The sequence below is a fragment of the Manacus vitellinus genome, unplaced genomic scaffold, assembly GCF_001715985.3.
Source record: "Manacus vitellinus isolate BGI_N305 unplaced genomic scaffold, ASM171598v3 scaffold_107_pilon, whole genome shotgun sequence".
Lineage (NCBI taxonomy): Eukaryota > Metazoa > Chordata > Aves > Passeriformes > Pipridae > Manacus > Manacus vitellinus.
The window spans coordinates 1-11,253 of record NW_021938834.1 but is presented as its reverse complement, the minus strand read 5'-3'; the positions used below and the strand labels follow the sequence as shown (position 1 = coordinate 11,253).

Here is an 11,253-nt window from a genome sequence, read left to right as displayed (position 1 = left end):
GCAGATACTGAAGAGGGAAGAGGTTTAAGAAGTGCTGCAGGGGATGCCCTAATTCCACCTGTCACCTTGGGCTTGGCCTCACCTTTGGGTTTCTGTTTTTCTCTCTGCAAAAACTCGAGCTCAGTCATGATCCTGCTGCTTTTCTAGAAAGAAGATCCTGCTTCCTTTCCTAGAAATCTACTCAGCTGACTATAAATTCCCTTCCCCATCCTCCTGTGCTCAAATCCTTGGAAGAGTTGGCAGTAACCACAGGATTTGGCATCTCACTTGCTGTTGGGGTGTTAAATACTGTTGCCACTGGGCTTCTTGGGAATGTGAATGTCCCTCCTGTGAGTCCCCAGATGTCTGGGCACTGCTGGAGTCCAGGGAGAGGTAGGACAGCGAAGGGGACACTCACCAGGAAGCATAAGAAGAGGAGGAGGATGAAGCCAAGCAGGGTGAAAACGCAGATGAGGATGATGGCCCAGAACTGAAGCTCTGCAAAGGGAAAATAAGAGCACATCAGATGTTTGGACTCATCCACAGGGGATTCAGAGTGGGAAATCTCTCCCTGGCAAAGTTCAACAGTGCTGAGGCCAAATTACAGAAACTTGGGTAAAATGGAGTGAGGGCCTGAGGATCTACCACTTTAAATGTGAGAGTCTGAGCCCTCAGAGGGTTTCAAGAATGTTCAGAGAGACAAAGTTCTCTCTTAGCTGCTGGCTGGACTCTTCTGGGGAAGGGGACAGGGCTAAGGGTGGCAGCAAAAGCTGTCATTTTGCCAATGTGTTTGTGGTGCAACACTTCAGAGTACTTTTTTTCTTTCTCCTGTTTACTGTTAGCTCTGGGGTGGTGGCTGTCCTTACAACACCATATCTGGGGATTTTTAGGGGTTTTTTTTATAAATACTGCAGTTATAAACATTTATTGGTGCCAGAGCTTTAAAACATCTTCCCACATTGGACTGGTTTTGCCTGTCCTTCATCTCCTCAGGCTGGCTGGCTCTGGTGGTACCCACTGTTTGCTGCCAGCCTACCAAGAGGCCCAGATTTTGGGTCTCTTCCATGGGTTTAGTTTCCATTTCAAGGGTCTAGTCTGCATTTCAAGGCATGTAATGCTAATTTATTCTAGTCCAAGTCTGCAGTGGCTGTAGGGTGAATCCCTCCCAAAAAGCACTTACCAGATCTTTCAGACTCTGGTTCATTTGTCTTGAGTGGAGAATAACCTGGAAATAAAGAATGGGACAGATGAGAAACAGAAGCCTCTGGAGCTTATTAAGACCAAGAAGAATCCCCCAAATGTCACTGCAGAGCTCTCACCTTCAACAACCAGACTCTGCTCCTCCAGCTCGTAGCTGGGGCCCAGCTTGGTGAACCCCTGGGTCAGTTGTTTCAGCTCCTCAAACACCTCTTGCTTTTGTAAAGACCCTGAGAGGGGATCCAGGGTGAACTTGCAGATGGAGAAGACTTCTGTGTATCCTTTCCCATGGACAGGCCTGGAGAGTGACAGGCACAGAGTCATTATGGAGAAGAGAGGAAGAAGCAGAGCTGAGTGGGAGATTCAGGTTTGCAGATGTCTCAGCGATGTTTTATTAGCAAGGGATCACTTTTTGAGTTTATTCCAGGCAAGACAGGAGCTCTTGCAGCCTTGTGAAACCACCCACTGAGTTAATCCCCATTTCTAAGAGGTAAATCAACTCGGCTTCTTTGTTCCTCCAAAGAGGTGTTGGAGGAGACACACACAGCAGATCCTGTCCTTAGGCAGGGTCAGTCCCACTCATTGTTTTGCTAATGTGTGTCTGTGGAATTTTAGTGTATTTGAGTACTTGAAATAAGAGAATGAACGTGTTTGTTTTCCTCCGGAATTGTTTATGCTGTGCAAGCACGGAAACAAAACCACCTCTCCTTTGGACAGAAACCTTTTGTGGTAAAAGCAGAACTTGCATGAAGGTGCTTCCTGTGTGTGATCTGGAGCACAAAGGTCCCCAGGGAGGCGTGAACTCCCTGCTGTGACCCTGAATGCCTTCCTGAACTGCTCTTTGGGGCTCAAGGAAAAGCCACTTCCAAGCAGGACTTACCCAAAACTCTCCACGGTACAACCGGCAAAGTGCTCCTTCAGGCGGCCGGTCCTGAACACCTCGAGCTGACAGGAAACACAAAACAGTGGAGGAAAACAGTCAGTTGAACACATCCTTTGGACAGGGAGCTCGAGCTACTGCTGCTCAGTTCACCTCTTTCTCGATGTTCTCTTTGTTCACTCGGTACACGTGTGACCTGGGGTCCTGCAGCTGTGGCGAGAAGGGCAGGCTGGAGATCTGGAAATTCAAGCCAAAGTTTTCTTTCCCAGACTTGAGGGGTGTTTTGTAAGTTGCTGCCTCAATTGCTAATTCCAAGGCTGGAAAATGGAGGGGAAAAGTCAGTATAAATTCTAACAGAGAGAAACTGGGGCTCTTCTACCAAAGACTTTCACTACTCTGACAGGAAATTCCCAATCAGTCCTTCAGCTACTCCTTTATTTGGGATGCTGTACGTTGGAAAAAAACCCTGAAAGTCTGTTTATCTCTAAATGGTTGAAGTTCTGATGAGTAGTTGCCACTTCATTTTCTAATTATTTAATATTGAATAACACCTTAAAAATTAATAACACCTTAAAATTGAATAACATTTTAAAATTGAATAACACCTTAATATTGAATTACACCTTAATACTGAATAACACCTTAATATCAAGTAACTACTTATCACTGAATAAGATCTTAAGCCATTGAAGACTCAAGGGCTACACTGAGCCAGACTAAATGTCTGAATGGCCCAACTTAGAGCTGAACTCAGCAGTTCAACTTAAAACCAGATTTATTTCCACTCTGATAGGCCAGAAATTGGGGAATTCTGAGCATTCCATGGCAAAGTGAGGTGACTGGGTGGACACTGGGCAGAGATTTGAGCTCTACGTACTGTCCACTGAGAATTCCTGCAGCCTGTAGCTGCTCCCCAGCCACAGCCCAGTTTCATTGGAAGTCCCGTCCTGGAAGGTCCTTTCAACCACGGCCCTGTTGATGTTGGGTTCAGGGTGGAAGAAACACTGGCAGTCGACCACTATGGATCCAGCCCTGTGGGCAGAGGAACGGAGGTTCTGTGGTAAAGAGGCTGATGATCACAAAACTTCACGTGGGAAAGAGTTTCCTGAAAGGTTCCTGCTCTGTTTGGAAGTAACGGGGTGGAATGATGGCGTGGAATGGGCTGATGGGGGGGTTTGCCTTGGGCAGGGACAACAAAGGAAATACCACCTGTTCTCTCTAGGAACTTAGGCTTTACTGCATGAACACAATGAAAGATCAGCAGTTTGGGGTTTTTAAGAGCTTTTACCCTCTGGGAGGGTCCCTTGTCCAAGCCTCTTTCCACCCAGAGCTGGACACTACGGCTATACCTGAAGCCCACTTTTAAAGCCTAGTGGAGTTCAAGTGAAGAGGGGGAGTGCAGAGGTTACAGGATCATCAGTTCCCATTAAGAGGATGGGAATCAGTAATTCCTGGGATAGTCAGCAACCTGAGAATGCCTGACTGAGACTGAGAAAAATATCAGTTTATAACAAGTCAGAAAAAATTCAAAACAACAAATGAAGCCTAGAAATTACTTCTTAGGGCATAAAGTTCCAACATGAGAAGGAAGGGGAGGAATTCCACAGGGGACAATGGCACTTGGCCATGGGGGAGGGGTGCCAGGGAGTGGGAACCCTTCAACCACACTTAGATCCCACCCCAGACCTCAGGTGGGTGATGTTGCAGCCCAGGAACTGGTCCCGCAGGTCGCTCTGCCGGTACAGCTGATTCATCTGCAACACAAATGTCATGGTAAAGATTCATGAGCCCAGGGCACTCTGCAAGGTGCTTCAGGCCAGCAGGAGGGACTTGAATGCTGGGGAAAGCCCAGGCTATGGGGGGTTTTTTTGCTGGTTGGATTTCATGGGAGTTGGTTTTGACTTTGGAACGTGCCTTCTGGTGATGGAATCTGACTCCCAGCCTGGCAGATCTTCTGCCTTATCTGAGCGAGCTGCCAGTGTTAAAAGAGCCCAGTCTGCTGACTGGCAGCTGTCAACTCATGCACACCTCACACACCCAGAATTCCAAGTACAGTGTGTTACAGTTTCACCTAAAGAGCAAAATTAGGGCGTGATCAGTCTGGTAGGTTGGGTTGGGGCTGAAGGGAATGTGTTGGATTCTCAGCAGTGAGTTATGGGTGTGTTGACTCCAAGCTGGCAGGGATTTGCAAACACTTCTGGAGATGGGACTGAAATGCTGAGTCCCTGTGCATGGAACAGATCACCCAAACCTCCTGTATTTCATTGTCCATGTCTTTGGCTGGACATAATTTATTAATCCAGATTCCCAGGATTGTTTAGGTTGGAAGGGACCTTAAAGATCATCCAGGTCCAACCCCCTGCCATGGGCAGGGATGGCACCCACGAGGTGCAACATCCAACATAACAAAAAGTGATTCAAAGGTCAGTCTCATCTTTCAGATTCTAGAAATTTTTGTTCCTAAATGTTGATTTTTTTTTTAATTAAGACATAAAACTATGGCAAAAAATTGACCAAACATGGTGATATTTGAGCTGCAATTCCTCACCTTGTTAGTGATGCTTTCCACTGCTGCTTTGTACTCTGGAGACTGAGAGTCTGGGTTGGTTAGATTTTCATTGACTATTCTAAAGCTCAGTCTGTAGCCCTGTTTGGCTGGAGCTTCAACAAAGACTGGCTTTCTGGTGGTAGCTGTTTCTGTGAGGGGAAAACCTAAATAGAAAAGACAGAGTGCATTTATTTTTACATCAGATCTATCCATACCATAAAAACAATATATGTGTGGCTCTGCTTAGATTATATAATATAATAATGACATTCTCCAGGAATTTGTATGATTTAAGGGTTGGAGATGCTTCTAGAATGGCAAGATGCTGCTGGATTGGCTTTGCCACAGTGTCAAAACCTACAGAAAACCAACAAACCAGAGGGTTCCTCGGTGCTCTAGCCCCAGTGGAGTGATGGGGAGTGATCTCCAAGAGATCCCAAAATCCTGATCTGTTCATGGATACTCACCATTGACATACAGGCTGTTCTGGTCCAGGCTGTAGTGCCCCAGTTTGGTGACACCCTCTGTCATGGTGCTCAGCTCCTGATAAACCTGTTCCCTGTCAAACCTGGCCAGGCTGGCACTGTCCTGGTAGCTGCAGATGGCATCTACTCCTGTGTCATCCCTGTGTCTCCCAGACCTGAGCAAAAACATCAGACACATTCTTTAGGACACTCTGTGTGATTTGTATGACCAGGAATGACACCAAAATCACTGTAATGGGGCTCCTACATCTTTCACCACACTTTAGAATTGTGCTGATGACATTTAGATCCCAAAATGATTTTACCATCATGAATGGACAGGGAGGTGTCCACAGGGAGGCTTCTCTATTCTGACATCAGAACAAGTATGATAATTTATGCAAATTTACGGTATGTAAGAGCAGATAAAGGTTAATTCCACTTTCAGGAGTCTTTTAAGGTACTTTCAGATACTTTTAGTATCAGAAAAATAAAGATACTTTCAGTATCTTTATTAGGGAGGTGTCAGGGGGCGGAGCCAGACTTCTCTTGGTGTCAAGTATTAGGATGCAACAGGCAGGAACTGATGCCCAGGAAGTTCCACCTGAACATGAGGAAGAACTTCCCTGTGCAGTGACCAAGCACCGAGAGAGGGTGTGGAGCCTCCCTCCCTGGAGATATTCCAGAACCATCTGGACACGCTCCTGTGCCATGTGCTCCGGGCACACTGTGGGCCCTTCCAACCTGACCCATCCTGAGATTCTGAGTCTTACCTGAACCTCATAGTTTTACATCCTGTGTAGGCAGAGCTTACGCTGCTTCTTTTGAACAGAGGGTCAATCTGTCAGGGGAAACAATAGTACAGCTGAGAACTGGAAATCGGGTGCTGAGCTTAATGCAGGTGGATTAAGGGCAGCACCAAACCCCCAAATGGGCAAACCCAGAGCCAGACTCACATAGTGGTTGAGAATATTCACTGTGGAAATGAATTTGCGGGAAGTTGGGACATCCAGGTCTGGGGTGTACGGGAGGTTGGTCAGGGTGAAGTTAAGGGTGAACTTCCTGGTTGTTGGTCCTGATGCAGTAGTTGTGCTTGGAGCTGTAATCAAAGGGAAAAAGGATTATGAATTTATTACAAAAGAGTTACCTTCACTTTCAAAGACGTTCCCAACCCCAGCACGTTTCAAGGCTACTCTGGATAATGTCTTCCCCTCTCAATAATCTCTTCCCCTGTTATTTTCTGAGCGCACCACTCCTTTGACACCTTTCCCTGGAGTGAATTCAGCAAAATACGTACCTGATCTCTGAAGTGGTTCGTTGTAACCTGGAAAGGAAATGCAAGAGAAATGTTATGTAAGAGAACCATCCACTTAAGAGAATGAAAGTGGAGAGGGGATGATTAAATGGATGACTTGGGAGTGAATCATCAGAACCTGCCCGCTCCCCCCCCCCAGGGTGTGAATCTGTTAGACAAACAAAGCTTAAGCAGAACAAGGTGCTTTTGTAAGACTGGTGACTACAATGAGAAAACAGCCGTGCTGCTGTGTAATTAAATACTGGTGGGATAGAAAGCAGGTGAAATGTTCACGTGCAGGTGAATGACTGAGGTCAAGACTAAAATTAAGTCACTCTTCAATGCCATATAGAAATTAAAGTCTTCAAAAATGTCTGTGTGAAAAGATTTTAAAGGTTACACTTCATCTTACACAGAAAACTCCAGTGGGATCTTCTCCTTCAGGCCACTTTTTTAACATTGAAGTGATCCCTGAGACCCCAGGTGGTCCCAAACTGCTCAGTGCCCAGAGGAACAAGAAAATCAAACACTTACCATTGATATAGAGGCTCTTGCTGTCCAGGCTGTAGATTCCTAACTTGGTGATGCCGCTTGTCATGTTCCTCAGTTCTTGGTAAACCTCAGCTGAGTTAAACGTGGGCACTTGGGAGCTGTTTCTGTAGCTGCAGGTGGTGTCTACTCCTGTACTATCCCTCTTCTTCATTGCCCTAAGGAATTCAATATCATGAAACTTCTGTTAGTTATTAAAAAATATATTTTTTTTCTGATGTGATTAAAAAAAACCCAAATAAATCTGTCCACAGTCCTCAGATGAACTACAAATGTATGGTCTTACAAAGAAAAAGGCTTTGTAAGAAAAAGACAATAGAAAGGTGCATAGGAGCTTTATTATAGTGATGAAAACAACTTGAAAAGGAAAAGGAAAAGAGGAAAAGGAAAAGGAAAAGGAAAAGGAAAAGGAAAAGGAAAAGGAAAAGGAAAAGGAAAAGGAAAAGGAAAAGGAAAAGGAAAAAGAAGTATCAGTCAAACTTAAGGAAATCCATTTGCTGCAGTTCAAAGTTAATCTTTCAGTTTATTGCTCACCTGAATCCTGTTACTTTGCAGCCAGAGAAATAGGGGCCAATGCTGCTCCTCTGAAGCAGGGGGTCAATCTGACAAGGAAAAATCTTTGTGAACAGGGGAAACCCCAAATTCTGGGTGATTTCAGTGACAAACAACGTGACTTTGGCTTACGTAGTGTCGCATTATCCTCTCAGTGGAACGGAATTTGGCAGAGTTTGGTGTCTCCAGGTCTCTCGTGAACATGAGGTTGGTTATGGTGAAGTTGAGGGTGAAGTGCTCTGTTGTTGGTCCTGGATTTTGTGGGGGGGTTGGTTTCACCACTGAGAGAACAAAAACCACCCAGATTAAATAAGAACAGAATCTCCATAAGACACAGGGCTGTTATTAAGTTTTGAGAGCAAAGAGCCATATGAGCGTGATCGTACACTTTGCAATGTTACAAACATTGCCAAATCAGGGGGAAGCAAACTCAATTTATGCCTTTGAGTAGCTTTAACATGTCTTTAAATATACTTACATGACAGACTGTGTGGTTCATTGTAATCTGAAAAACAAATGGACAATTATTGGGAAAATATTCCAAGAAAGTCTCAGCAGGACTAAATACATGGGGTTTTATTACAAGATTGTAGTTATTGAATTCATGACTTGTAACTTTGTGACTCTGACAGGTTTTTGCCTTCTACTTTTTGTTATCTGCTTTTGAGAGGTGTATGAAAATCCTCTTCATTTTCATTTCAAATTACTCTGTGTCAACACTGAAGGTTGGACTTGATGATGAGAGGCCTTTTCCAACCTTAACGAGTCTACGATTCTAACACAGAATCCCAGAATGGTCTGGGTTGGAAGGGACCTTAAAGATCATCTCATTCCAACCCCCTTCATTGGACAGGGACACTTTTCACAAGACCAGGGTGCTCAGAGCTCCATCCAACACGGCCTTAAGCACTTCCAGAGATGGGGCAGCCACAACATCATTGGAATAACACTTGGGGTGGTTTGTTACCATCAATGTAGAGGCTCTGGCTGTTAAGGCTGAAGTGTCCCAGCTTGGTGATGCCATTTGTCATGTTGCTCAGCTCATGGTAAATGGTTTCTCTGTTGAATTTGGGACCTGAAGGCTCATCTCTACAGCTGCACATGGCATCTACTGCTGTGTCATCCCTGTTCTTATTTGACCTGGGAAATGAGGCAAAGTTCTAGGTGTCTTAGCCATTATTGAGAAATTCATCTTAACTTTTAGGACATGATCAAAGATATATATAAAAAAAAACACTCAGAGGCAAAACTACCAATTAAAAAAAAACAACACTCAGACATGTGTTGAGTGCTGAGAAATGGGAAGGAACATTTTAAGAAGCAGGTCATGGAGACATGGCTCTTACCTGAATGCCATTACTTTGCACCCAATATAAGCAGGGCCAATGCTGCTTCTTTGGAGTAAAGGGTCAACCTAGAAATTCAACAATAACATGTAATTAGGTCAAATGTCACAGTAAAGGTGAGAGATCAGAGATATTAAAAGAACTAGGCCCAAGCAGGACATGGTTTTGCCTGACTTACATAATAGGACATGACTTTTTCTGTTGACTTGAATTTCCTGGAATTTGGTGTTGCCATATCTGCAGTGAACGGGAGGTTGGTTATAGTGACATTCAAAGTGAAGTTCCTCACTGCTGGTGGCAGAGGTGGTTGTGCATTTTGAGCAGCAGCTGCAATGAGAAAGGAAAGTCAATGCTTGAAAGTCCAATTTATGATCATCACACCAAGAGGAAATGCTATAGGAAAAATTCTCAGATATTCTATTTGGCTTCAAGGTTGGAGAACATGTGGTTCCATAACAGGCTCCTGAATTCTCTGAACACTGTTTTATAAATCTAGCAGAGCTCTTGGTTGCTTGGTCCAACCTGCTTTTTTTGGCTGTTGCTAATGAGCAAAATCTCTTGACACTTCAACAGCTCTTCAAAGGTACTTACATAGCTCAGGCTGCAGCTCATTGTAACCTGTGGGGGGAAGAAAAGGGACATATTTGAGAAACCTGCTTCCAATTTGGAAGGTCTGGCACATGTTTCAATACAGAACTGGAACAGGTTTCTTCTGAGAGGTCCTGTGTAAATATTTGATATGAAAAACTGATTTGATGACAATCTGTGCATAAATGCACATTCATCCTGCTCTATATTGTTGGCAAGCTGCTGCTTTTTTTAGTACTGCACAGAATTTTCCCTTTCCTAGGGATGTTGAGAGGGAATTGCCCATTCGCTAAATCCAGTTTAGAATCCCAGAATGGTCTGGGTTGGAAGGAACCTTAAAGACGACCTTGTTTCAAACCCCTGCCATGGGCAGGGAACCATTTGACTTCTAGACTGGCAACCTCTGTATGATTTTGTCAAGTGCCGTTCAGTTCTAGTGCTGTTCCTTGACCTTGGCAGGTCAATCCTTGTATTTTCCCGGCAATGACCTCTGGTGTGTTTTGATGTTACTCAGTGCAAAGCAATCAGAAGGTCAAAGGCTGTGGGTGACAGTGGCTCCTCTGCTTTGGTCCCGTTTGCTCTTGCTCCCCTGCAGGTTTTATGGCTTCTGTAGTTACAGAATCCCAGAACGGTTTGTGTTGGAAGGGACCTTAAAGATCATCTTGTTCCACCCCTTGCCATGGAGATGCTCCAAGGGCTGGAGCCCCAGTGCTCTGGAGCCAGGTTGGGAGAGCTGGGGGTGTTCCCCTGGAGGAGAGAAGGATCCAGGGAGACCAGAGAGCCCCTTCCAGTGCCTGAAGGGGCTCCAGGAGACCTGGAGAGGGACTGGTGACAAGGAATGGAAGGACAGGACAAGGGGGAGTGGCTTCAAAGAGAAAGAGGGGAAATTTGTGTTGGATATTGGGAGGGAATCCTTCCCTGTAAGGGTGAGGAGGCCCTGGCACAGATTGCCCAGAGCAGCAGTGGTGCCCCAGGCCTGGAAGGGTCCAAGACCAGGTTGGAGAAACCTGGTCTAGTGGAATGTGTACCTGCCCATGGCAAAAGGGTGGAATGAGATGATCCTTAAGATCTGTTCCAACCCAAACCATTCCACCATTTATACAGAAGGAAATAAAATACAAACCAGTATATGAGCATGTCACGTAAATCCAACAAAAAATATGAAAGATACGGTTGATTGGAAGAGCCAAAAAAGTTAGAAAAAAATGGAATTCTTAGTGAAAGAGTATGACAAGAAATAAAATAATATCAGTAAATAGGAAAACAGGAAAATTAGAGAAACTAGAAAAAAAATTGTCACCGTTGACGTAGAGGCTGTCCTTGTGCAGGCTGTAGGGGCCCAGCTGGGTGATGCCTCTGGTCCTGTTGCTCACTTGGTGGTACAGGCCCACCCTGTCCAAAGGTGGAGCCGAGGGCTCCTTCCTGTACGTGCACACGGCGTCCACCCGGGTCTCGTCCCTTTGGCTGCCCGGCCTGCAAAACATCGTGACATTAATGAGCGCCCTTCTCTGTGCCTTCTCACATCAGGACTGGGTCTTGGGACTTCTGCGGCCCTTTCAGGCATGACTTTAGAGTCATCTTAGGCCTACAGTATCAGCAAGTAGAGTGAAGAGCAGAGGAAGACATGGGAACCTCAGAGGCAGGACAGCATCAATATAGAGGTCCTGCCTCCATAGACTAAGCACCAACTGAATACAACAAGAATGGACCCTTTCATCTGAGCAAGGACTTTCAAAGGGACACTGAGGTGCAACTCATACCTGAAGGCTCTTGTTTCACATCCCTGGAAATCGGGGCCAATGCTGGTTTCCTTCAGCAGGCGGTCGAGCTGCCAAGGGGATGCCAAGGGGAGGGTT

The 11,253-nt window shown here is 45.3% G+C and overlaps 1 protein-coding gene and 1 long non-coding RNA gene across 2 annotated transcripts; both read right to left on the bottom strand.

Annotated features, from left to right (window-relative positions):
* Positions 1-395: 395 nt before the first annotated feature.
* On the bottom strand, positions 396-2,099 carry LOC108644301. The gene is made up of 4 exons (XR_001923185.1): positions 2,057-2,099; positions 1,299-1,474; positions 1,160-1,204; positions 396-477 (listed from the first exon to the last, which is right to left on the bottom strand). It is a non-coding gene; the product is annotated as an uncharacterized LOC108644301 (long non-coding RNA).
* A 1,606-nt stretch (positions 2,100-3,705) lies between these two features.
* MUC16 (mucin 16, cell surface associated) lies at positions 3,706-11,228 on the bottom strand. Its single transcript, XM_029964278.1, has 16 exons — positions 11,158-11,228; positions 10,698-10,870; positions 9,401-9,427; positions 8,988-9,136; positions 8,810-8,877; positions 8,431-8,603; positions 7,942-7,968; positions 7,596-7,744; positions 7,446-7,513; positions 6,897-7,069; positions 6,366-6,392; positions 6,025-6,167; positions 5,842-5,909; positions 5,072-5,244; positions 4,605-4,768; positions 3,706-3,810 (listed from the first exon to the last, which is right to left on the bottom strand). The coding sequence occupies exons 4-16, from the start codon at positions 9,042-9,044 to the stop codon at positions 3,715-3,717; spliced, it is 1,386 nt and encodes a 461-aa protein (XP_029820138.1). The 5' UTR covers positions 9,045-9,136; positions 9,401-9,427; positions 10,698-10,870; positions 11,158-11,228; the 3' UTR covers positions 3,706-3,714.
* Positions 11,229-11,253: the final 25 nt, after the last annotated feature.

Excerpts from the sequence above, each read along its gene's own strand:
- MUC16 (XM_029964278.1), bottom strand. The coding sequence starts at position 9,044 with ATGGCAACACCAAATTCCAGGAAATTCAAGTCAACAGAAAAAGTCATG. Across the intron at positions 8,878-8,987 it reads AAAAAGTCATGTCCTATTAT|GTTGACCCTTTACTCCAAAG; the intron begins GTAAGTCAGGCA and ends TTGAATTTCTAG. Across the intron at positions 7,070-7,445 it reads TGCAAAGTAACAGGATTCAG|GGCAATGAAGAAGAGGGATA; the intron begins GTGAGCAATAAA and ends TGAATTCCTTAG.